Source organism: Anolis carolinensis, chromosome 2 (assembly GCF_035594765.1).
Source record: "Anolis carolinensis isolate JA03-04 chromosome 2, rAnoCar3.1.pri, whole genome shotgun sequence".
NCBI lineage: Eukaryota > Metazoa > Chordata > Lepidosauria > Squamata > Dactyloidae > Anolis > Anolis carolinensis.
Window position 1 is genome coordinate 150,980,794 of NC_085842.1, and position 22,251 is coordinate 151,003,044.

Here is a 22,251-nt window from a genome sequence, read left to right on the forward strand (position 1 = left end):
ACAGTCTCATGAAAAGTAACTCTGCTGTCAGCTTCTGGGTAAGAAATATCCCTGCCACATTCCTATACAGAAGCAGCCAACACTTGTCAGGAAAGGGTTGAGGGAAGGAAAGGGGGGGGGGTATAAATTTTAATCAAGTGGTTGCTTAAAAAGTAGAACGAATGCCAAACCTAGACTCCCTCTACAATTACGTATACAGTGGGCTCTTGGCTTCTGCTGTAAACACCCCTGTAAATTTTTAAGAAATATTTTCAAGCTGTTGATGGCTGAATTTGTGGATACAGAATCTGTGAATACGGGAAGGCTGGCTGCATCCAGTTGAAAAAAAAACCCTCTGGTATTGCACAACTGACAAATATTGGCCATAACTCATTGAGTCAACTGCTGGGTAAGATCCAGTCGACAACTACAGATATTCCTTCCTTCCGGCAAGGAAGAAGAAAGAGTGTACACATTGGTTCCTCTTTCTAGGTCAGTCTGCGTTGACTTGCTCTGGTCTTTGTGTACTTCCCTGAAGGAAAAGCATTGGTACCCATTGTACCTTTTGAAGCCTAAATCCAATGCTGGTTTTAAACTGTAAAACCTCACACAGCTTGTGCTCTCTATATTTTTTAAAAAATGCATCTCTTGTTGTAAACCCACACTCTGAAATCAACATCTCAGTCTTTCCTCCCAGGGATGAAGAAGGGACCATTCTTTGGCATTACTCCCACATGTGTGCAGTGCTTTTCTCAGTGATAACTTTTTATTTTCAACATTATCTTGTTTCTTTTTTGGCATCAGGATGCATTGTTTAACTAATATTCTCCATGCAAGCCTTAGCTCATGGATTGTGACTAGCTGATTTCAAAATATCAAAATAAATATCAACTGACTATCTCTCTCATTTGCTCTTCCCTTTTTTGTTCTTCCCTTTCTTCAACTTCATGTACTATACTTTAATTGTAAGGTACCCTAAGTCTTCTTTTATGAAAAAGGCAGGGAAGAAATGTAAAAGATAATAGTACCAATTCCAACATGTTCTTTAAGCACCCTTTCCCTCAGTGGAAGAAACAAGAAGTGGAGCTTTTCTGTGTCTTTCTGTAAGCCAGCCAGTAATACACAAAATGGACTGACACCTGAAGTCATCATTTTGTAGGCCTGTGGCTTACCAATCTTTAAATGTTATCTTGGGCCCGGGCTGTGGCGCAGGCGGGAGAGCAAGCCAGCTGAAACCAGCTGCAATGAATCACTCTGACCAGGAGGTCATGAGTTCGAGGCCCCCTTGGAGCCTATGTTTGGTTTGTCTTTGTTCTATGTTAAAAGGTATTGAATGTTTGCCTATATGTGTAATGTGATCCGCCCTGAGTCCCCTTCGGGGTGAGAAGGGCGGAATATAAATGCTGTAAATAAATAGATAAATAAATAAATCTTACCGAGCTTCCCAAAAGGGAAGGTAGATGATAAAAGTAGAGAGATGATGATCATGTGTTAAATTCTTGAAGATTTAACTATTCTTTCAGCTGAGTGAAAGAATGACAGCTCATTTGACAGCAATTCCACCACAAGTGCCTTTGCATGTGATGCAATCCTTTCATGGGTCTGCACTACGCTTGAATATTCACAACAAAATCAGCATATCTGTGTGTGTGTGTGTATATATATATTTGTGTGTGTGTGTTGGGAGGGGACCTGTAGGAAAAGTAAATCTTGTATTTTATCCCTCTTTCTTTCTGTATTCATGCAACAACAACAAAAATAGACCCAAGAGATTCAGAACTGGAACACAGTTCAATATTACTTTGCAATTTTAAGAGGAAAATATTTGAATAAATAAACAATCAGTTTCAACTTAATTTGCAACAATATTTTTACACTAATTTTGTAATGATCTTTCCTTTGTTCTCCCCACATTCATCATGGCAAGGGTGGTACTGCCATCTGGTAAACAGCAGACAAGAGCCAGCTTCCTTCCCAATCCTGAGGGAAGAAAAGCTGACTTGGTAGTTGTGTAATAATTCTCTCTGAATTAGAGAATGGGAAAAGTACTTGGTTTTGTTTGCTCCTCAGGTAAGTAAGGTGATTTTATGGGCAGTGGCCATGCAGCAGTTACACCTGCTGAAAGGAAAAGTAAGATGGTGGTGGGTCTTCATTGGTCAAAATAAATCATGCATTACATATAAACATACAAAAATATGTTGAATTCAGGGATTGTCTGTTAAAAAAAAGTATACTGGTCAGAGGACTGATGAGACATGATGGCAAATACAAAGAACATATACTCTTTGAGTTAGGAAATACAGATATTTTCTCCAAATCTTTCACATAGCCCTTCTACACAGTATACCCACCACCCCAATAATGGCAACTTATTGGTAGATCTGTTTAATGAAGGAAAAGATTATTAGCATTTGACCTTGTGGATTATAAGCAATTAATAGGTTGCTGAGAACAGAACTACTTGCTACTGACACAGGTACTACTAGCCCGTGTCTCCTTCCTAGTATTGCTTACCATATATACTCATGTATATGTTTACTTAGAATCATAGAATCATAGAGTTGGAAAAGCCCTCATGGACCATCCAGTCCAACCCCCTGCCAAGAAGCAGGAAAATCACATCCAAAGCACCCCTGACAGATGGCCATCCAGCCTCTGCTTAAAAGCCTCCAAAGAAGCATGTGCTCTCATGAATAAGTTGAGGGCAATTTTTGAGGACAAAAGTATGGACTTTGATATGGTCCATGGATAAGCTGGGGGTTATTTTGCAGAGAGGGGAAATTACCAATACTATGTCCTCTCTCAGGCATTCAAAAAGGGTCAAAAGTGGTATCATGACCCACAAAATGGAGGGGTTCAGTGCTTTTAAATGAGTTCTCCTGGGATGCACTAAGCTTTCATCTTTTGTAACATTACCTTTTTTGATAAGTCGATCCAGGTTGGGGTACTGAATTTCTGATTAAAATTTTTAGACTTACAGAAGAGTGTATAGGGTAACTACAAATGAATCCACCTAAAAATTAGAAAAAAACTTCCTGAGGGTAAGAGCTCTTTGATACTAGAATATGATGCTTTAGAGAGATGGAACATCTTTCTCTGGAGGTTTTAAACAGAGATTGAATGGCCATCTGTAGGGAGTGCTTTGATTGTACATTCCTGCATGACAGAATGGGATTTAACTGGATGACGCTTGTGTTTTTTTTCCAACTCTATGATTTATGAATCATTGAACTCATTGAGATGGAAAGGGCCTTGTGGATCACTGAGACAGTCCAGAGACTGGAACTAATTGTCTAGAGAGGGCCAACCACCTTTCTAAGTAATCAGTTCCATAGCTAAACCACTCCAAGTAATTGGTTCTGTGCTCCCCTAGTTCCCTCTCTGTGCGGAGAGGAACTGTAGTACAGCACATTGATTTCAATGGAATATTACCACAGACATGTGCAAAGGCTAATGGCAGCTCAGGAAAAAGCAACCCAGTTCCCTCCAGCTATTAGAACAAAAACTCCTATGAATCTCACCATTGGTCACATTGGCTGGGGTGGGCTGTATCCCCAAACACATGCAGGGTGCCACGTTGCCCTAAATCCCTTTCTCTTTTCCTTTCCAGTTAGATTTCAATTAACGCAAACTTTAAGAAGCTTATTTTTATGAAGTCTTTTTATGCCTGTCCTGCTCCTCCTTTGTACTCTTGCTACCTGAAAGTTCTTGAGTAGTGTTGGCACTGAGAAGGCATTGAAAGACGACTGGAGAAACACAGACAAACGGTAGCATGTTTGCAGGGAACAATTCAATAAACTTTGAGCTGAGAAAGAAAGGGATTCCACTTCAGTAGCTGCACGTGTCAGCTTTTAACAGGAAAGGTAAACACCAGCTACATCCAAAATCCTTTATTGAACATTTATGAAGAGCAAAACAGGTTTTAAAAAGGGGGAGAGTAGATAAACTTGGCTCACTAGCTATTCCCAACACATTAAAAGGGAATAGATTTCAAAATCTGGCCACCAAAACTGAAATTGTAAGAAAAGTGGGTATTGCTGAAAGAACAAAAAAAATCCCTAGATGAATGTTGGAACAGACTTGGGTCTCTAGAAGGTTCAAAGTATTTTTTTTTCTTTACTGATGGCAAAGCTTATCTGACCTGCATACTTCATTTCACATTTGCATCTCTTTAGTTCTGAATAAAACGTTTGTTAAAACATGTTCAAGCTATTCCATTTTTTGTGATGTAAGACACTTTCCACATTATTTTTGTGTCTGGTACCAATTTTGTTGTAAAAGGAACACATCTCCTTTGTTAACTGAGGTATACCTGTACTGTATTTCAGTGATCCATCCTTTTTTGCTCTAACGAGAAATGGCACTGAGATTAAAGAAATTAAACTTTTGGGAAGGAGCAAGGTGAGGGGGCTAAACTGGCACAACTTTCATCAAGTAATAACTTGATTGAAACTTGGTAAAGCAGACCAACTTGGTAAAGCAGACCAACTTGGTAAAGCAGACCACTCACGTGTGTCTCATTCCCTACATAACAACTGCCAAGTCAATGTAAATGGACAAAGGCCTTTTGGTAAGAGAGCAAGAAAACTTAGATGTTAACACAGGACAAAAAACAAAAGGCCCTGTGTTAAGTGGAACGCTTGCAGCATGTTTGCCAACAACATCTGGTCCACAAAGTAGTACTGTTTTAGCTGTTTCATCTAATATGGAAAAAAACTAATTCCACACAACTTTTTCTACATTTCAAGAGCCGTAGCTTTTTTTTCATTCAGAAAGACCTCCTGATGCCCTACCATTAATCTAATATCTTGTGAGATTCTCAAGGTTTTATTTTTCTTTTGTTTTGGTTGTGAAAGCAACTCCAGAGTTTTAAGAGCAACTGATGATCCAGACTAGGGTCATTCACTGAGTGGCTGGAACATAAACTCAGAAAATGAAGTCAAGGGCAGGCTGGTGGGGGTTTACCAGCCACTGCAAAGGGTAGGATGGAGAGACTTAGCGGTTCTAAGAGAGGGATGGAGCAATGGAAGCAAATGTGAAAGTCAGCATGAAAACCAGCAGATGGAACCACAGCATGGACATGTTCACCCTGGGCACTCAAATCATTTTCTTTGTGGTGACGTTGGGGACCCCACAAGTCTGGCATGGGCTTAGAGGCTTTCCTTTTGGTATCTCAAGACATCTTCTACTCACATGTATTCCGACACTGGGGCATTGGAGATGGTCTGTGCTGGAGGCTGGAGACTCGTTTGACTTCCAATGCTGCTACTATAGCTGCAGAAACTACGGATCTGCCCACGGTTGGGGTTGTGGGAAGCAATGCGTCTGGCCTGAGGATTGAAAGGGTCCTCTTCATCTATGTCATCGTATTCCCGATCCCTGAAGGGAGATGAATACAACCCAGTAAACACAGATCTGAGGCCGAGACCAGACCCCCTTAATCCTGAGTAAATGGTGCAGGAAAAAAATATTGAAGTGCTAGGCAAAGTTTGCCTCGCTTAGACACAGCAGCAAGAAAAGGAAATAACAATTTGCTACTACTTGTTTGGGGAAAATGACAATGTTGTGCAGTTTAGACACTGAAAAAGTCAGGCTCCTAGAATCCCACAGCCAATAAGGAATACAGGGAGTTGATGTCCAAATTGTAACTTTTTTGAACTCCCCATTTTAGGCATCAATTTCAGAAATATCAGTCACGAATAGGTGAGAACCAGCAGTGTTGGAAGCAAAGAACTGATTCTGCCTTGTTCTGAGACAAGATATCCTGGTTTTCAGAGAGCAGCTTTGTGAATTAAAAAAGAGTGCAAAAAGTATAAGAATCTCACAGTGCTTTCTGGCAACAGTATTCTAATACTAGAAGTAGGGTAAAAAAATTGCAAGTTCCAGAAACCAATAGGAATGCACAAAGATAGAGGAAGACCAGGAGAACCTTCCTTGTTGTTTCCTTCTTCCACACTTGCTCACATGACTCCCTTTTTAATTTCTCCTGATATTTGTCTTTCCTACCAAAGAAGGACAATTATAGGGAGTCTATAGATATGTGGGGCTGTTGCTCAGCTGGCAATTTATATGCTCTATAAATTGCTTCCTGGATGCTACGTGGAAGCATTTTTAGGAAACCCCAGTGTTATACCAGCTAGAAAGTTTTAGGCAACCTGGAATAATATCCAGCAGTAGGAACCTGGGACATATCTGCAGACTCTTTCACAAGAATCCACAAATAACAGAACTCTTAACATGTGATAAAATAAAGATTTTGAGAGATATGAATAGCATTACAGATACAATGTTCTTGGATAGAGATGGTGAGAACAGGAGGCTCCAAAACATTAAGCATAGCAATTTAAAATAGACATTTTTGATCTGCTCATCTTCATTTAAAAAAAGAAAACGTCTCCAGAATTAACAAGGGTGATTTTGTCATGGGGGTGCGCTGTTAGAAGACTCTTTCACTTACCTGCTGGCTAAATGCTGCCAGGCACGAGGCGTTGCACAAATGACGGTGGTGAAGGACACGGCAGCCAAGAGTGAGAAGAGAATGAGGTAGAGCAAGCCTTCCACGCCGTCGTAACATATCCCAATCAAGGCATCCAGGTAATCCTTAAGTTGGAAGGGATGAAAGAAGAAGAGGGGAGTGTCTTGGCCCTAAGGGTGTTAAGAGGCATGAGTAGCCAATGGCCTGAAAGCACCTTGTCGCATTACATTGCTGCTCACCTTGTGTAGACCTCTGCAGTCCAACATGGCGGTCAGCTGGTGGAGGCTGGTCTCAGAGTAATTCAACAGCTGCTGTATACCAAGCAGGTCTTTCTGCATCCGAAGGAAAAGCAGTGAGGGAAGTGACACATTCAGCATTAAAAAAGGCATATGGCTAAAGGAGGGAACACTCTCACAATACAACTGCTAGTAGAGGCTAAACTAGGGGCATTAGACCCACAGAGTTTGAAAAAAAATCTTATGAGAGATCTGAAGGCTTCTACTGCTAATGCTACTGCTGTGTTACTCCCATCCCTGTAGTCCAGCTTCTCACAACCAGTCATTTTCTGTTAACATTAAGCTATTAATCTCCTTATTCCTAGGCAGCACAGACACTTGGCATGCTGTCTGAAGACGGTGTGATTTGTAGTCTAATATGTTGCTATTCTGACTTACATGCTGCCTCAGAGTGTGGTGGAATCGCCTTCTCTGGAGGATTTTAAAGTGAGGCTAGATGGCCATCTGTCAAGATTGTTTTTGTTATGTGACATAACAGAAGGTAGTTGAACTGGATAGCCCTCATGATCTTTTCCAACTCTATGGCTGTATGGCTCTTTGTCTGACTGGCATCCATTTGCACAGGGCCAGTGCATCTGCAGAGGGGAACTTAGTATGTGCATACAGCCACCATATAAATGCATGTAAGGTTTTACAATATAGGAAGAGGTCTCTCTTCCATAGGAGCCCCTTAAGGCATGGGATGACACCTGACTCACCTAATCATCATAAACAGTCAGCCCTTCACATTCCCTGATGACAGTTGCATAGGATAGTGGGGAAAACATGCATACAATAACCTATTTTTTATTGAAATAACACCTTTCTAGGAATTTCTAGGTTCTCCAGTATGGCTCTATGGTCACCTTCTGCCAGGAGATGGCCACACGGGTGCATGGGAGAATCTAGAGATTACAGATAACTTTTCAATCAAATCTGTGAAAGATCAAATCTGCAAAAGTCAAACCCAATTCCATATGAATAAGATTTGAATAGCAGAACCCAACAGCTTAATTTCGGATCTGCAACTTGAACACATGAACTTTATAGGAATTGATATAATATTCAACTGCTATTTTGTAGCTGCTGATTTTTATTGTTCTTTTAAAATTATTGTTGTTTCAAGTAACTGAGTCAATTTTATTGTTATTAATTTATGCTTTTGTACTTGTTGTATTATATAATATTGTTCTATTGAGTACTTTGTAAGCCGCCCTGAGTCCCTTTGGGGAGATGGTGGTGGGGTACAAATAAAGAATATTATTATTATTATTATTATTATTATTGATTATGGAATTATTAAATAAATCAGCCTAACCAGTCAATTTTAAACTATGTATTCTAACTTTACATTGTGTTAGTATTGCCGATTTCCCATATTTCTTAGATTCTATGATGCCATCAATTCTTATATATATATATATATATACACACACACACACATACACACACACTGTGTATATATATATAGGGCATGCTTTTATATGGGAGATATTTATATGGGAGAAAAAGTAAGCTTTGGAATCAATGAAATATAGTAATCTTTGTTCTATGTATTTTAACGGTGTTTATTTTATATGTATGTTTTTATTGTGTTTACCCTGCCTCAAGCCGTAAGACTAATAACAGTAAAAATAATTTTATTATTGTTATTATCATTATCATTATTATAAAACTGAGGGATTTTCACTATATTAAGTCACTATCAGTGTCAGCTGAAGTCTCAACCCAATAAAGCTATACTTCTCTGTTCTGAAAATGGTTTCCAACTGCTACGGCGCCTTGGAGATTCCTTCCTCAGCCTCTATTGACATAGCACTTTTTTTTCATTTCACCAACATTTGTTCCTGCTTCTTGCAGAAGTAATGGGCATGAACGTATATATGAGATGAAAATAATGATCACAGCACTGTTGTAAAGGACACTAGCTCTGTACATGTTGTACATTTACCATCAGAAGGATGCAGGAGTAGTCTATGTGGACAGAGGAATAACAAGTAATGCTACTGCAATTTGTATTTCTATTTTTTATATTTTACGTTGTCATAGCAGTAAAATTGATGCTTAATGGCACTATCAACATGTTTCCATTACTAATAGAATGACTAATTTTGTTTCTGTTTACTTGCTGGCAATAATGCTACTTATGCCTCAACATTTACAATACATGATAAACTCAGTAACAGAGTATCTGTAAACACGTAAGCTGACTGTTTGTTTCTATCACAATGAACAGGTTTCAACTAAGATTCCTTGACATGATGATTGGTGGGTTTTAAGATAGGAAAGGTTGAAATCGATTCCTATAACATGATACAGTGCTATGTCATTTACCTCGGCTGTAGGAAAAAGAGGCACAGCAAATTGCATGAGTCCCTGAATCTGGATTTGCATGGTTGTAAGGGAGCGTTGGTAAATAGTAAGAGCCTGCAAAAAGAAAGGTATTCAATGCATTAGCCATGTTTTATTCAAAGGTGATCAACAGAAATATAAGGAGAACTTCAACACCAGCCCTTTCTAAGTCCTGGAAGTCAGCTCATCTCTTGCTTCTAACCGATGCAGCAATACTCAGAAGCTAAGGTATCATTTCATTCTCAAAGGCTGTTTAATCAAAGGGCTTTCTTTAGACTCATTTCATGGGTTTTCTTAAGCAGTTAATCCTTTCCACAGAAAGGAACAAAATGCTGGGATGTGAGTTTTAGAGAAGCTGAAAATCATTTTCCATGAGGGGATCTGGATCTCATAATGAAATGGTTTTCAAGAACCATATTCTCTCATACAAACTGGCCTGTTTTTTGAGATCTTGTGAGAAGATCCTTTTCTTCCACAGCCTTAAAATCTAATGTGAACCCAGGAGGCTGTCTTTTTGTTGGTTGCTCCCCAGCTCTGGAATTCCCTTTCCAAAGAAGTCAGACCTCGCTATCTTTCCATAGGCAACTTTTTTCTCTCCTTTGGCAGGGCTGGGAAGGCTGATTGTTCAAGGGAAAAGGGCTTGCATAATATGCTGCTACTTTCTCTTTGTTGCATTCCTTTACATGATTTATGATTTAAGCACGCTTTAATTTTTTGATAGTTTAATCACATTTTAAGCTTGTGAATTTTTAGCTAAGTTGGTTTAATAGCTGTAAGCTGATATGAGTCCTCAAATAGGAAAAAGAAAGAATTAACAACAACAACAACAACAACAACAACAACAACATAACTATTATGGCTAGACAAATAATTCCTTTTCTAGAATGACTTCACTGTAGAAAGGCAAAAAACTGATGGAATAAAAATTGATTCACTGCTTCACATTCATTACACACTTTTAGTAACATAAAATAGCATTCATTATTTCAATGGTTAATTATGTTCAATTTTTGTTTAACAATCAGTGATTCATGTTACTTGGGGTTTGGCAGTTATGAGTACTCCAAAATGGTTTTCAATTTGACAGTTACGTCAATGGCTTAATTAATTAATTAATTAATCAATCAATCTAACAAGTCTGGAAACAGAAACTATAATCTAATGGCAGGTTCATTGCCAGAACAAAGTTATGAGTTCCCTTATCCAACTGCAGCTAGAATGGAGACATGCCAATGAAGAGACATAGCAATGTAAAGCTCTCAATGTCGATATGTACAGACAATGTCAAGTACTCACCTGCTGGAAGGGATTGGTGGGACTCTGGGTACAATACAGGTAGTATTGAACGATCTCTGCAAAGCAAAGTTCATCAAAACAAAAGTGAAGAGCATGGCACCTATCTACAATGTGGCAACATTACTTTTAAAACTTAATACAAACACAACTCTGGTCAGATTCCAGTGCCAGATTTCTGCAGCTGAGGTAGCACTTCCCAAAAAGTTTAATCTACCCTGTTGATTTTGACTAGGAAGAGGAGATGCTGGAAGAAAAGTCTAATAGTTATAATTGCTGTCAAACCCAGAAGGAGAATTTTCCATGTGTTGTGTAATCAAGAATCTGAAGTCAAATTTTGGTTTCATAAGAGCTTCAGCTTTCATATATAGTGAAAACTACATATTGCACTTACAAAAAGGCCTACCCCTTAATGCGAATGTACAACAGCTACAGAGGTTATTGAAAGGGTACTGTAGTTTAGAATGTAAGGGAATGTAGTTTAGGATACACACAGAGATTGTGAATGTTGAACAAACACAAACAGAATGGAACTTCCAGTGCAGATGATGATAATGATGATTATGTTGATTACAGTTAAGAATTAAAAATACCCTGAAGAGTGATCTTGTCCCACTGCATAACATTATACCATTGCACTTCTTATTTATCACTCTCACTCTTGAAATCAAAATGTCTGAAGCTTACCAAGACAAAAACACTTGTATCTGTAGCCAAGCTTAGCATTATACAAAAACTGTCCAATTTGTATAATTTATTGTTTGCAAATGACTTTGTTTTGCTCTGAGAAAATTCAGTCCAGAATACATACATTTATGAAGAGACTGAGGTATTAAGCAGTGGTAGAAAGGATACTCTCATAGATTTATGCTATAATAATAATAATAATAATAATAATAATAATAATAATAATAACAATAATAATAATAATAATAATTATTATTATTTATATACCGCCCTATCTCCCGGATGGGACTCAGGGTGGTTTACAGTCATAAAAGCAACACAAACATTACATAACAACATAATACACATTATTAAACAAAGTAAAATAATACAATTATAACAATAAATCACACTTACATGACCAGATCAAGGGGACGGGAACCATAAACCCAATATATTAAAATGTATCATTTTAGGCTAGGGAAATCTTGTGCAATATATTCAGGCTCAGAAATCGGCGGTAGTTCAATGTAATTACTCAAAAACTATACCCAAGGTTCAGCACAAATCTTACTAATGTATAACAGAGCATGATGTGAATCCAGCATTCCTATTTCACATTTGCTGTATAAAGCAAATAATAGCTTCTGTATCTGTCACGAGCTTTGAATAGTGCTCCTCACATCTACATTTACCAACTGCACACAGAGAGAAAGAATGTGCGCTTGAGAAAAAGTGTGAGGGAGGGGGAGACAAGGAGAAGCAGAAGGAGGACAAGAAGCAGCAGCAAATCCAAAAAGAGAAACAGGAAGAGCAAAGAAAAAATCGGCCAACTACCAATAATTTTTTTAAATTCGAAAAAAGAAGAGCTCGACCTTCAGGACGTGTGGAGAATTAAAAATCCAAATACAAGAGATTACATGTATTATTCAAATAGACATGAAATGTGGTCCAGAATTGATATGATCTGGGCCACTAACTCATTGATAACTAAAATGGACAAGATAAATATTCTGACAAGAGATAAAATGGACCATAGCCCTCTGGAAGTAATAATGAATCATAAAAGGAGTGCTTGGAGATGGAGATTAGATGATAATCTTATCAAATCGGAAGGTGAAATCCTGGAAAACAAGAAATTGACAATAGAATTTTTTAAAAAATGATAAAGAGGATGTAACAAAACAAACAATATGGGACTCATACAAGGCGGTAATAAGAGGTTACTTCATACAGCAGAAAGCCAGAATTAACAAAAAAACGAATTCGAAAATAGAGCAAATCAATAAACAAATAGACAAAAATGAAAAGATGCTTAAACAACAGCCCAAGAATCAAAAACTAGCAAATGAATTAAGAGAATTAAAAAGGGAGAAACACCATCTAGAGTTGGAGAGAATAGCGAAGTCATTAAAATTTGTGCAACAATATAATTTTGAAAATGCCAATAAACCGGGGGCTTGGCTGGCAAGAAAGATAAGAAAGAAAAAGCAACAACAACAAATGATAAAATATAAAGGTAAAGATAAAGAATGCACGACGGATGAAGATATAAGCGAAGGATTCAGAAATTATTGCAGCCAATTATACAATCAAAAGGAGGAAGATCCGGACAAAATATCAAATTATTTAGGAGAACAAAAATTAGATAAAATTACCGAAGCTCAAAGACAGTATCTTAATAAGGAAATTACAGAGGAGGAAATCAAGAAGGCGATAAAAAACTTAAAACCCAACAAAGCTCCGGGACCGGATGGATATAAGGCAAGTTTCTATAAAGTTATGAAAGATGAGATAACCCCATTTTTAAAAATATTAATGAATCAAGCTTTGGAAAAGAAAATTATTCCGGAATCCTGGAAAGAAGGGGACATCATTACAATTTATAAAGAGGATACAGATAAATCAGAGGTTAAAAATTATCACCCGATATCCTTATTAAATCTGGATTACAAAATCTTTACTAATATATTGGCAAATCGATTTAAAGAATTTCTAATTACTTGGATAGGGCCAGAACAAAAAGGATTTCTCCTGGGAAGATACATGAAAGAAAATGTTAGATGTATAGAAGACGTTATAGAATACTATGAAACGTATCACCAAAAAGAATTGGCCTTACTCTCGATTGATGCGGAGAAGGCATTCAACAACTTGAACTGGATGTTTATTAAGCTTTTATTCAAAGAAATTGATATAGGACATCAATTCTATAATGCCATCGATGCAATTTATACTGAGCAAAAACCAAAAATTTTAGTAAACGTACAATATACAAAAGAAATACAGGTTAAAAAAGGAACTCGCCAGGGATGCCCTCTTTCACCTCTAATTTTATATTTGCAATGGAAATTCTAATAAGGAACATAAGAAATGATAATCAACTAAAAGAAACAAAAGTAGCAAATTACAAATTTAAAATGAGGGTTAATAATAAAAATAAACTTTATTTTTATATCCCGCCCCATCTCCCCGAAGGGACTCGGGGCGGCTCACAACAGGGACAAGCCCGAAAACAACAACACAAGACATTTGACTAAAAACATTCCAACGATTCACAAAATAAATAATAAATACATTAAAATCCAAGCAATAAAATCAGAGAATTAAAAACAGATCGTTTTTGCAGACGATCTTATTTGTATTATTGAGAATCCAAAATACCAAATTCATAAGTGGTTAGAGAAAATAGAAGAATAGATCAGTGGTGGACTTCTATCTAAATAAAAAGAAAACCAAAATTTTAACAAAAAAATATATCAAAGAGAACTCAAGAAGAAATAGAGAATAAGACAGACATTTTATTATTTATTTATTTACAGCATTTATATTCCGCCCTTCTCACCCCAAAGGGGACTCAGGGCGGATCACATTACACATATAGGCAAACATTCAATGCCTTTTAACATAGAACGAAGACAGACAAACATAGGCTCCGAGCGGGCCTCGAACTCATGACCTCCTGGTCAGAGTGATTCATTGCAGTGATTCATTGCTGCTGCTCTCCAGCCTGCGCCACAGTATCCAAAATAAAATACCTGGGGATTTGGCTAACAGCCAAGAACGCTCAATAATTGAAGAACAATTATCAATCAAAATGGAATGAAATCAAAAAGGATCTTCAAAATTGGAAACACTTGAAAATCTCCCTTCTTGACCGAATAGCAACAATCAAAATGAATGTCTTACCGAAATTATTGTACTTATTCCAAAACTTACCAGTGTTAAGGAATAATAAATTGTTTACGGAATGGAATAAAGAAATCGCAAAATTTATTTGGAGGGGGAAAAAGCCAAGAATAAATTATACGATAATGACAGATGAAAAGAAAAGAGGTGGATTTAGTCTCCCAAATTTGAAATTATATTATGAAGCTTGCGCCTTAGTGTGGATAAAAGATTGGGCAACTTTGAAAAAAGACAATATTTTGGCATTGGAAAGTTTCGACTTGAGGAGAGGATGGCACGGATATCTTTAGTACAGGAAAAGATTAGTAGAGAAAAATTTTGGAAACCACTTTATTAGGTCTTCATTAATAAAAATATGGGAAAGATATAGAGAAAGGATTTATATCAAAATACCCCTATGGATATCACCTTTAGAGGCTAACCAGAAATTTTTTTTAGGATGGACAAACTGGCCAAAATATAAAGAATTTTTTTAAAAAAAGGATGGACAATACCAATTAAGATCACAAGAAGAAATAAAACAAAAATATGATAAGGTATCCTGGTTTCAATATGCGCAAATAAAAGAACAATTTGGAAAGGATAAAAAGATAGGATTCAACGAGAAAGACAACTTTTGGGATGTCCTTGTTATGATTGAGCCTCGTGGCTCTGTTACTGACAGGCGTGGGCGTAAGACTCCTCGAGAGTCAGATACTCTCGAGGAGCGAGAGAGAAAAAGACTGCGAGACATATTTGCAGCACCATCTGATGAAGAGTCTTTCGAGGGGTTTACGGAGAGAATGGAGGAGGGGCAGGTTAGCTCGGAGGAGGATGAGATGGATTGGACTCGGGTAAGGGAGGAATTGGGTGCCACTGGCCATGATGGGGCAGAAGATGAATGGGGACCTTCAGGATCAGATCCATGGCTTAGCTGGAGGGATGGGACGGGATCCACAGCTGGAGATGCTGCTGGGCGTAGTCAGAGGTGTTCCAGCTCTGACGAGGAAAGTGATGAGGAAACGCCCGGGTTAAGGAGGACAGCTGACAGTGATGAAGATTTGTAACTGGCATAAAATGGGGCTTGAGAGCAATTGCAAATTGCGTTGGGCAAGGTAATCTGGGCAAACGCTTGGGATCTGTGTGTGTGTGGGACGCTTCCCTGAAGACTTGTGTGCTTTCCTGTGCTGAGACCTTGACCTTCCGTCGTCTTCTTGACGGACGCCATCTCCTGCTTTGAATACCCGGACTGAACTGACCACGGCTTGGCTTCATCCCCTTCTTGGACTTGGGAAAACTACAAACGTCTGCTTCTGGCTTTGAACTACGGAACGGAACTGGTCTACTCTACTGTTGCATTCCCTGGCTGATTTGTTCGTGCTGGAAATCCTGTCTGCTGTGTGTGTGTGGGAGCGACGCAAGTTACTGTAAACACTGTGTTGGCAGCAGAGAGGAATCTGCTGCCAATTAGCTGCATTCTTTGTATCTTTTGTTCTTGGCTCTCGTTTTGTTTATATTCAGGCTGAAGCAAGCAGTTTGTTTTTTACCCGGATTAAACTCCGGTTTAATCCGGTTTATCTTTTGAACATTTATTTTGCCCCTTTTTGCTCCTAAAGGCAAATACTGCCTGGCCCTTGTGTTTTACGGGCTTGTTTTGAGTTCTGTAACCTAATAAACTCTGTTACTTTGAATCTCGTGGCGTTCTGTCCTTGACAGTCCTGATGCAAAAGGATAAAAAAGAAATCACCAGGATTTACAAAAAATTATTAGAGTGGTTAACTGAGACAGAATATGTAAAAATATGCGCTACTAAATGGGAAAAAAACTTTGGACGCCAAATTATGATGTCGGAGTGGGAAACAATTTGGAATTAAAAACAAAAGTATACATATGCCTCAGACCTACAAGAAAATTGGCTCAAAATGTTTCACCGATGGCACATTACACCAAAGAAATTAGGAATCATGTATAAAAATACTCAAAACAAATGCTGGAAATGCAAAAAACAAGAAGGGTCTTACTTCCATATTTGGTGGTCATGCCCAGAAACAAAAACTTTTTGGAAAACAATACATGAGGAAACACAGAAAATACTACAAAAATCATTTCCAATGAAGCCAGAATCTTATTTACTTGGACTAACGGAGAACACAATAAATCTTAATCAGAATGAGGACATTATATTCACCTATGCAGTGATAGCCGCAAGAATAACCTTTGCTAAGCGCTGGAAACAAAAAGAACTCCCAACAAAACAGCAATGGTTGGAGAAACTGGAAGATATATACGATATGGATAAATTAACATATCTAATGAAAGTAAGTAGAGGAAATGCAATAAAATGAACAGACTGGGAAAAATATGAAGAATATTAGAAAAAGTCAAAGGAAAAATAAGTTAAAGGAGAACCTGAGAAAGGACATTTGGAACTAGACCAGATTATAAAAGGGAAAATAATAAGAAATGAAAATCAAACCACAAAGGACAGAAAGCGGAAGGTCAAACAGAACTTTTTATTTCCTACTATCCTGTTTAATCCCTTTAATATCTAAGTTATGTATCTTGTGTCCCCCCCCCCCTTTTTTTCTTCTTAATCCTAATATTCACTTGTCCCATCCTTTTTAATGTATATCCACGAAAGAAAATTTGAATAAAAATCATTTAAAAATAAAATAAGAAGCAGCAGCAATAGTGGTGATGGTGTGAGAGAGAGTTTGCTATGATAGCAAAAGATTAACTGGGGAGGGAGACTAAGAAAACATCCTTAACTCAGCTGAGAATTCTTAAATTCAAATATAATCCAACAGAGCTGGAATCCCCACTACAATGCTATACACACTCAGCTTCAACCCAAGACTGAAGCTTACTTCTTATTTATTTATGTATTTACTGAATTTATACACTGCTTTTCTCACCCCTGAGGGAACTCAAAGAGGTTTATAACATAATATTGGCAAAATTCAATTCCTAACATACTGTAAAACCAAAACATAAAACTTAAACAAGAAACATGTAACTATGTGTTAAAATAAATTAAGAGCATTAAACATAAGATATAACAACATTTAGACATAAAAACACAGAATTAAAACACCTAATATATAAACATTGAAATCACATGATCCAAAGTCATAGATTGGGGCCATTCCAATTATAAATTGCACATATTCCCTATTTATTTCTTGCACTTCATTACTTTACTGACCAAAAGCATGGTCCCACAGCCATGTCTTTGTTTTCTTTCTGAAGGCCAAGAGGGAGGGCACTGATCTAATTTCATTAGGGAGTTCCACAGCTGAGGGGCCACCACTGAGAAGGTCCAATCTCTCGTCCCCACCAACTGCACTTGTGAAGGAGGTGAGACCAAGAGCAGGCCTCCCCAGAAGATCTTAACCACCGTGATGGTTCATAGAGGGAGATATGTTCGGAAAGGTAAGCTGGGCTGGAACTGTTTAGAGCTTTATAGGCACCAGGTGTTCTGCAGATATTTTGGACTACTAGGCAGGAGTTGCTGGGACTTGGGATTCCTAAATACAGTGTTCCCACCCTACTTTGTGGTTCGTTTTTTGCTCCCTCACTGCTTTGCGTTTTTTTCTGAGCCATGACGCATGTGCAAAAGGTGCCAGTTTCCCTTTTGTGCATGCGCCCTTCCTCTCGTCGGCGTCCAGCCGGACCACTCTGGATGCCGACGAGAGGGAGCCGCCTGTGTAAAAGGGAAACTGGCAGGCGCCGGAGAGGAGGCCGCCAAGAAGCGCAGGAAGAAGGCTTGCGGAGGGGAGAAAAACCACCTAACTACTAATATAATGTGTAAATATTAAAATAAATATAATGCCCCTACTTCGCTGATTTTCACTTATTGTGGGTGGTCCTGGAACGTAACCCCTGCAATAAGTGAGGGAATACTGTATCTAGATTGGATTGCTAAACATTGCAGACTTGGTTGGTGGGAATGAGAGAGTAGGACCTTCTTGGTGGCTGCCCCTCAACTTTGGAACTTCCTACTTCCCAGAGAAGGCAGAATGGCCCCCTCTCTGCTATTCTTTGGGTGGCAGGTGAAAACCTTTTTAATCAGGCAGGCTTTTAAGGAAAGGTTTTTTAAAGATCAAGTCAGGGAGTGCTGTGGTTTTAGATACATTTAATTCCATTTTAATGTTTGTATATTTTATGTATTGTTTGGTTTTACTGTAAACTACTTTGAGTCTTTTTAGAAAAATAGCAAAATAATAATAATAATAATAATAATAATAATAACAACAACAGGCATCAGGTTGGAGAAGACTGTACTGCATTTTGGGTCATCAGCTGATTTTTTGATCTTGCCTTAATTACATTTGTTCTGATGGCTTGCTCCTGGGCTGCAAGAATCAGGCCTTCTGTCTCCTTCTTCAGTGTCCCATTTGTGAGCCATAGCCAGGTCTTCTTATCAGCTTTTCCTTCAATTTTGTCAAGGAACTGCCCATGCAATGCTTTGTTGTGCCAGCTGTCAGCTCTAGTTTGCAGTGCAGTCTTCTTCTACTGATTCTTTGTCTGCTGTGCTTTGAGGATTTTCTGATTTTTGACTTCAATCAAAGCAGGTTCTTCACTTTCCTTTACATATATTATTATTATTATTATTATTATTATTATTATTATTATTATTATTATTATTATTATTATTATTCTGTTTCTCCTTTTAGCTTGAGGAGGAGCAAAACATAGTTAAACACGTCAATAAAATCACATATTAAAACATAGTTAATAAAGCATATATTAAAATATACCCATATTAAAATATACGAGACAAAAGTTAAAACTCAATAATCATAGAATGTGATTTAAATGTTATAGACTGGGTAGGCCTGAAAGCAAATCTTGCCTACATGACATATTAAACAACACAAACATCAGTGTCCTTACCTGCACTTAGATCACTTTTCGTCATGTTTATAATGAACTTATCGGGGGCCACACAGAAGTCACTGGTACCCTAGGAGAATGGAAAATGTTTAAAAGGAGTCATGACAATGACCAAAAGTGTGACTGAAGAGGTCATACGACTAAGCTTAAACATTGGCCACTCCTGCCCTGCATCTCTCACAAGAATGGCAAATGTAGTACCAACAGACAACTTATCCAAGTTCAGAGGACTTAATATATACGTGAAAACTAGCAAAATATTATTTTTCAACTTTTTGTCCTCAACTAACTATTTTTGTTTATAAGCATGTGCAAAAGGTAATTTCAACATCCTAGATCAGGATAATGAAGTGGAAATGCCTTCTGTTCAACTGTATCTCTTTGGAACATCCAGCCAAGGTGAAAAATTGAACAGACTAGTTTGTAAACAGCAGGAAATGAAGTTAGTGGTGGCCATCATATATTTAGGTAAATGTCGGAAAAGGACATCAGCATGAAATGAATAAGCAAATTTGGGTGGGAGTATCTGGAAGTATAACTTACAGCAGGAATAGCAAGGGAGTATAATGTTTTCTCTACCTTTGCAGCATCAGTAGGATGCTTGCAAGTGCAATTTGGAGACTGCAGAATGATTCCCTTTGCTAGTGAGATATAATGGATTGGTCAGAAAGGTACAAAAAAGATGTATACAAGACACCATCAAGTAGCCACAGCAGCTGAAGCGACCATATTTTGGTCTAGAACTGTACAATGACCGGACCCCAGCAGCCGACTGTTCAGTTACATCAAGATGTATCTTCGCTGCCACCAAACTAAATGTATGGGTCTTCACCCACACCATTCACTCTTCCCTGTCCCTCTGGCCCACCGACCACCGGAGTCAGTACACTGATCCACTCAAAAATGGAAGGAAACGCCAACTTAAAGAGTGATGGCTAATATGCAGACAGGCCTCCTCCTTATGTAGATGCACAGAAAGACACACTAAATACTTGTGGTGAAGTAAAATAGGTTTGTGATATTTATTTGAACAAGAACAAGAAAGTTGTGTATTGGTTTCAGAAGTTTAACAGACAGTTACTTTAAAAAGAGAATGGTTTCTTTTCTTTTTTTCCTGTCAGGAGCGACTTGAGAAATTGCAAGTCGCTTCTGGAGTGAGAGAATTGGCCGTCTGCAAGGACGTTGCCCAGGGGACGCCCGGATGTTTTGATGTTTTTACCATCCTTGTGGGAGGCTTCTCTCATGTCCCCGCAAGGAGCTGTAGCTGATAGAGGGAGTTCATCCGCGCTCTCCCGGCATGGGATTCGAACCTGGCAGCCTTAAGGTCAGCAACCCAACCTTCAAGTCACAAGGCTTTAACCCACTACTCCACCAGGGGCTCACACTCCTCTCCCTGACTATCTCACTCTCACTCTGGCACCCTCTACCTCCTGTAACTAGGCAACACTCTCAAACTCACCCACCAATCAGGCTCCACTGCCATATAAGGAGTTGCTTGATCCCTCCTTCTCTTGCTTGGTTCGGCCTTTCCTCCCACGACCTATAACCTTTCAACACACCAGCCTGGCAAGGCAGACCCATTCCATTACAAACTGCCATAACTAATGCTTAGGAATTATGGGAGCTGTAATACAAAACTCTGGTGAACACTACATTGCCTACTCTGAAAGATATAGTTTTGGAATTAATGCAATCTTAGCTTCACCAAAAGGACGACAGAAAGCAAGCAGCTATGGCCCCAGTGTTGTGCTTACCACTGCTGCGGATACATCCACTGCAAAAGAAGCCCAGCTGAGAATGAGTGTGAAAAGCCCACAGCACAGGATCCTGTAGACAAAAAGCAAATGGTAGGAGGCAGAAGTGGGATGTAATGGGAAGGCAGCAAGACTGGGGACAAGGCATCTCAACACCACAGATGTACAACAGCATTTCAATATACTTCAAAACCATTTTCAAGACCAATTAACGGGGTACATGTGCATATCAGGAAAAACAAGTGGTGCACTACCCATACCATACTTGCTTACATTTCAGTTTTGGAGTATCCGTGGACTAAAAATATGGTGTTGGAACAACTTCATAAGCACCAAAGATTCCTCACAATTTGGGGAATTGAAATATCAAAATATTCATGCATACAAATTTTTGTGACAAAAAATGAGAGGGAAACAGGTAACTGTGGCTGCTCCAATCCTCTCTCTTAATCCAGTCTTCATTTTGCCTTATTAGCTTGTTTTGGTTGTAATCATGGAAAAGGAAAGCAGAGGAGGCTAAGAGCAGGAGAGAAATAACCCACCATCCCAGGCCTCACATAAAACAGTGTCTGGGGAACGCTCATAATACCTATCTGGCAAATTTCCTAATGTCCTTTTCACCCTTGGCTTTGCTCTGATTAATTAAGGGTTTTTCATCAGGGGAAACAATCTCTGGCCACATCAATGCTGAAATGAGTCTCAGTTCATGTGCATGTGTGTATTGAGACACCTCAGAAAAGAAAATGTAGGGTGCATGAAGTTGTTCTACCAATACCCTGCTGACCACAAAAATTCCTTAAAATGAACCTGCTCCTTCAGGGTAGCAAACAGAAATAAGTCACCTCTTGTTTGGAGTATGGTAGGGCAGCACCTATTAGCCTCAAGGATATCTGACAGTGATGGCTTACTTGGCAATATGCATGCGCAAAGGGTGCTTTAAAACCCCATCTTCTCCCATTCACCCTCATGCAATATGTACTTACATAATAAACAGGCATTTTGAGTGCTTAGCTAGCCCCAGGCAGGCAATAAGGCAGATCACCAGGTTGAGAATGAACAGCAAGAGGTAGGAGAGCCATCTGCAGAGAAAGGAAGCTGATGAAACTCAAGAAAAGCCTCCAGGAACGGAGACCACAGACAGTGGAATAACCTAGCAAGGCAATCAATATGAAGCTTTAAAGACTGCAGTCCCTCAAAACCACTGAATTAGCTTTAGCGCCAGCACCACTATCGCATTACAAGACAGACTGAAATTCAAGAAGCACATCAATGATCTGAAAAGCAAGAAATTATTCAAGGGATTTAGAATTCAAAAGGTTGAAGTTGCACTTTGAAGAGCAGAATAAGATGTAGCGTTGTTTAAATCTGAGCAGTTCAGCTCTAATTCTTTGAA

The 22,251-nt window shown here is 38.6% G+C and overlaps 1 protein-coding gene across 5 annotated transcripts in view; it reads right to left on the reverse strand.

Moving 5' to 3' along the window:
• ttyh2 (tweety family member 2) overlaps positions 1-22,251 on the reverse strand; it is an 88,337-nt gene that overhangs the window by 17,210 nt on the left and 48,876 nt on the right. For 4 of the 5 annotated variants that reach the window (XM_062970842.1, XM_062970841.1, XM_062970840.1 and 1 more), the window contains 8 exons: positions 21,842-21,937; positions 20,859-20,931; positions 19,105-19,174; positions 10,378-10,433; positions 9,064-9,156; positions 6,694-6,786; positions 6,437-6,579; positions 5,173-5,358 (listed from right to left, as the gene is read on the reverse strand). In XM_062970842.1, coding sequence (XP_062826912.1) covers positions 5,173-5,358; positions 6,437-6,579; positions 6,694-6,786; positions 9,064-9,156; positions 10,378-10,433; positions 19,105-19,174; positions 20,859-20,931; positions 21,842-21,937 — 810 coding nt within the window. The remainder of the gene's footprint in view (positions 1-5,172; positions 5,359-6,436; positions 6,580-6,693; positions 6,787-9,063; positions 9,157-10,377; positions 10,434-19,104; positions 19,175-20,858; positions 20,932-21,841; positions 21,938-22,251) is intronic. The other variant, XM_062970843.1, reaches the window with a different exon arrangement.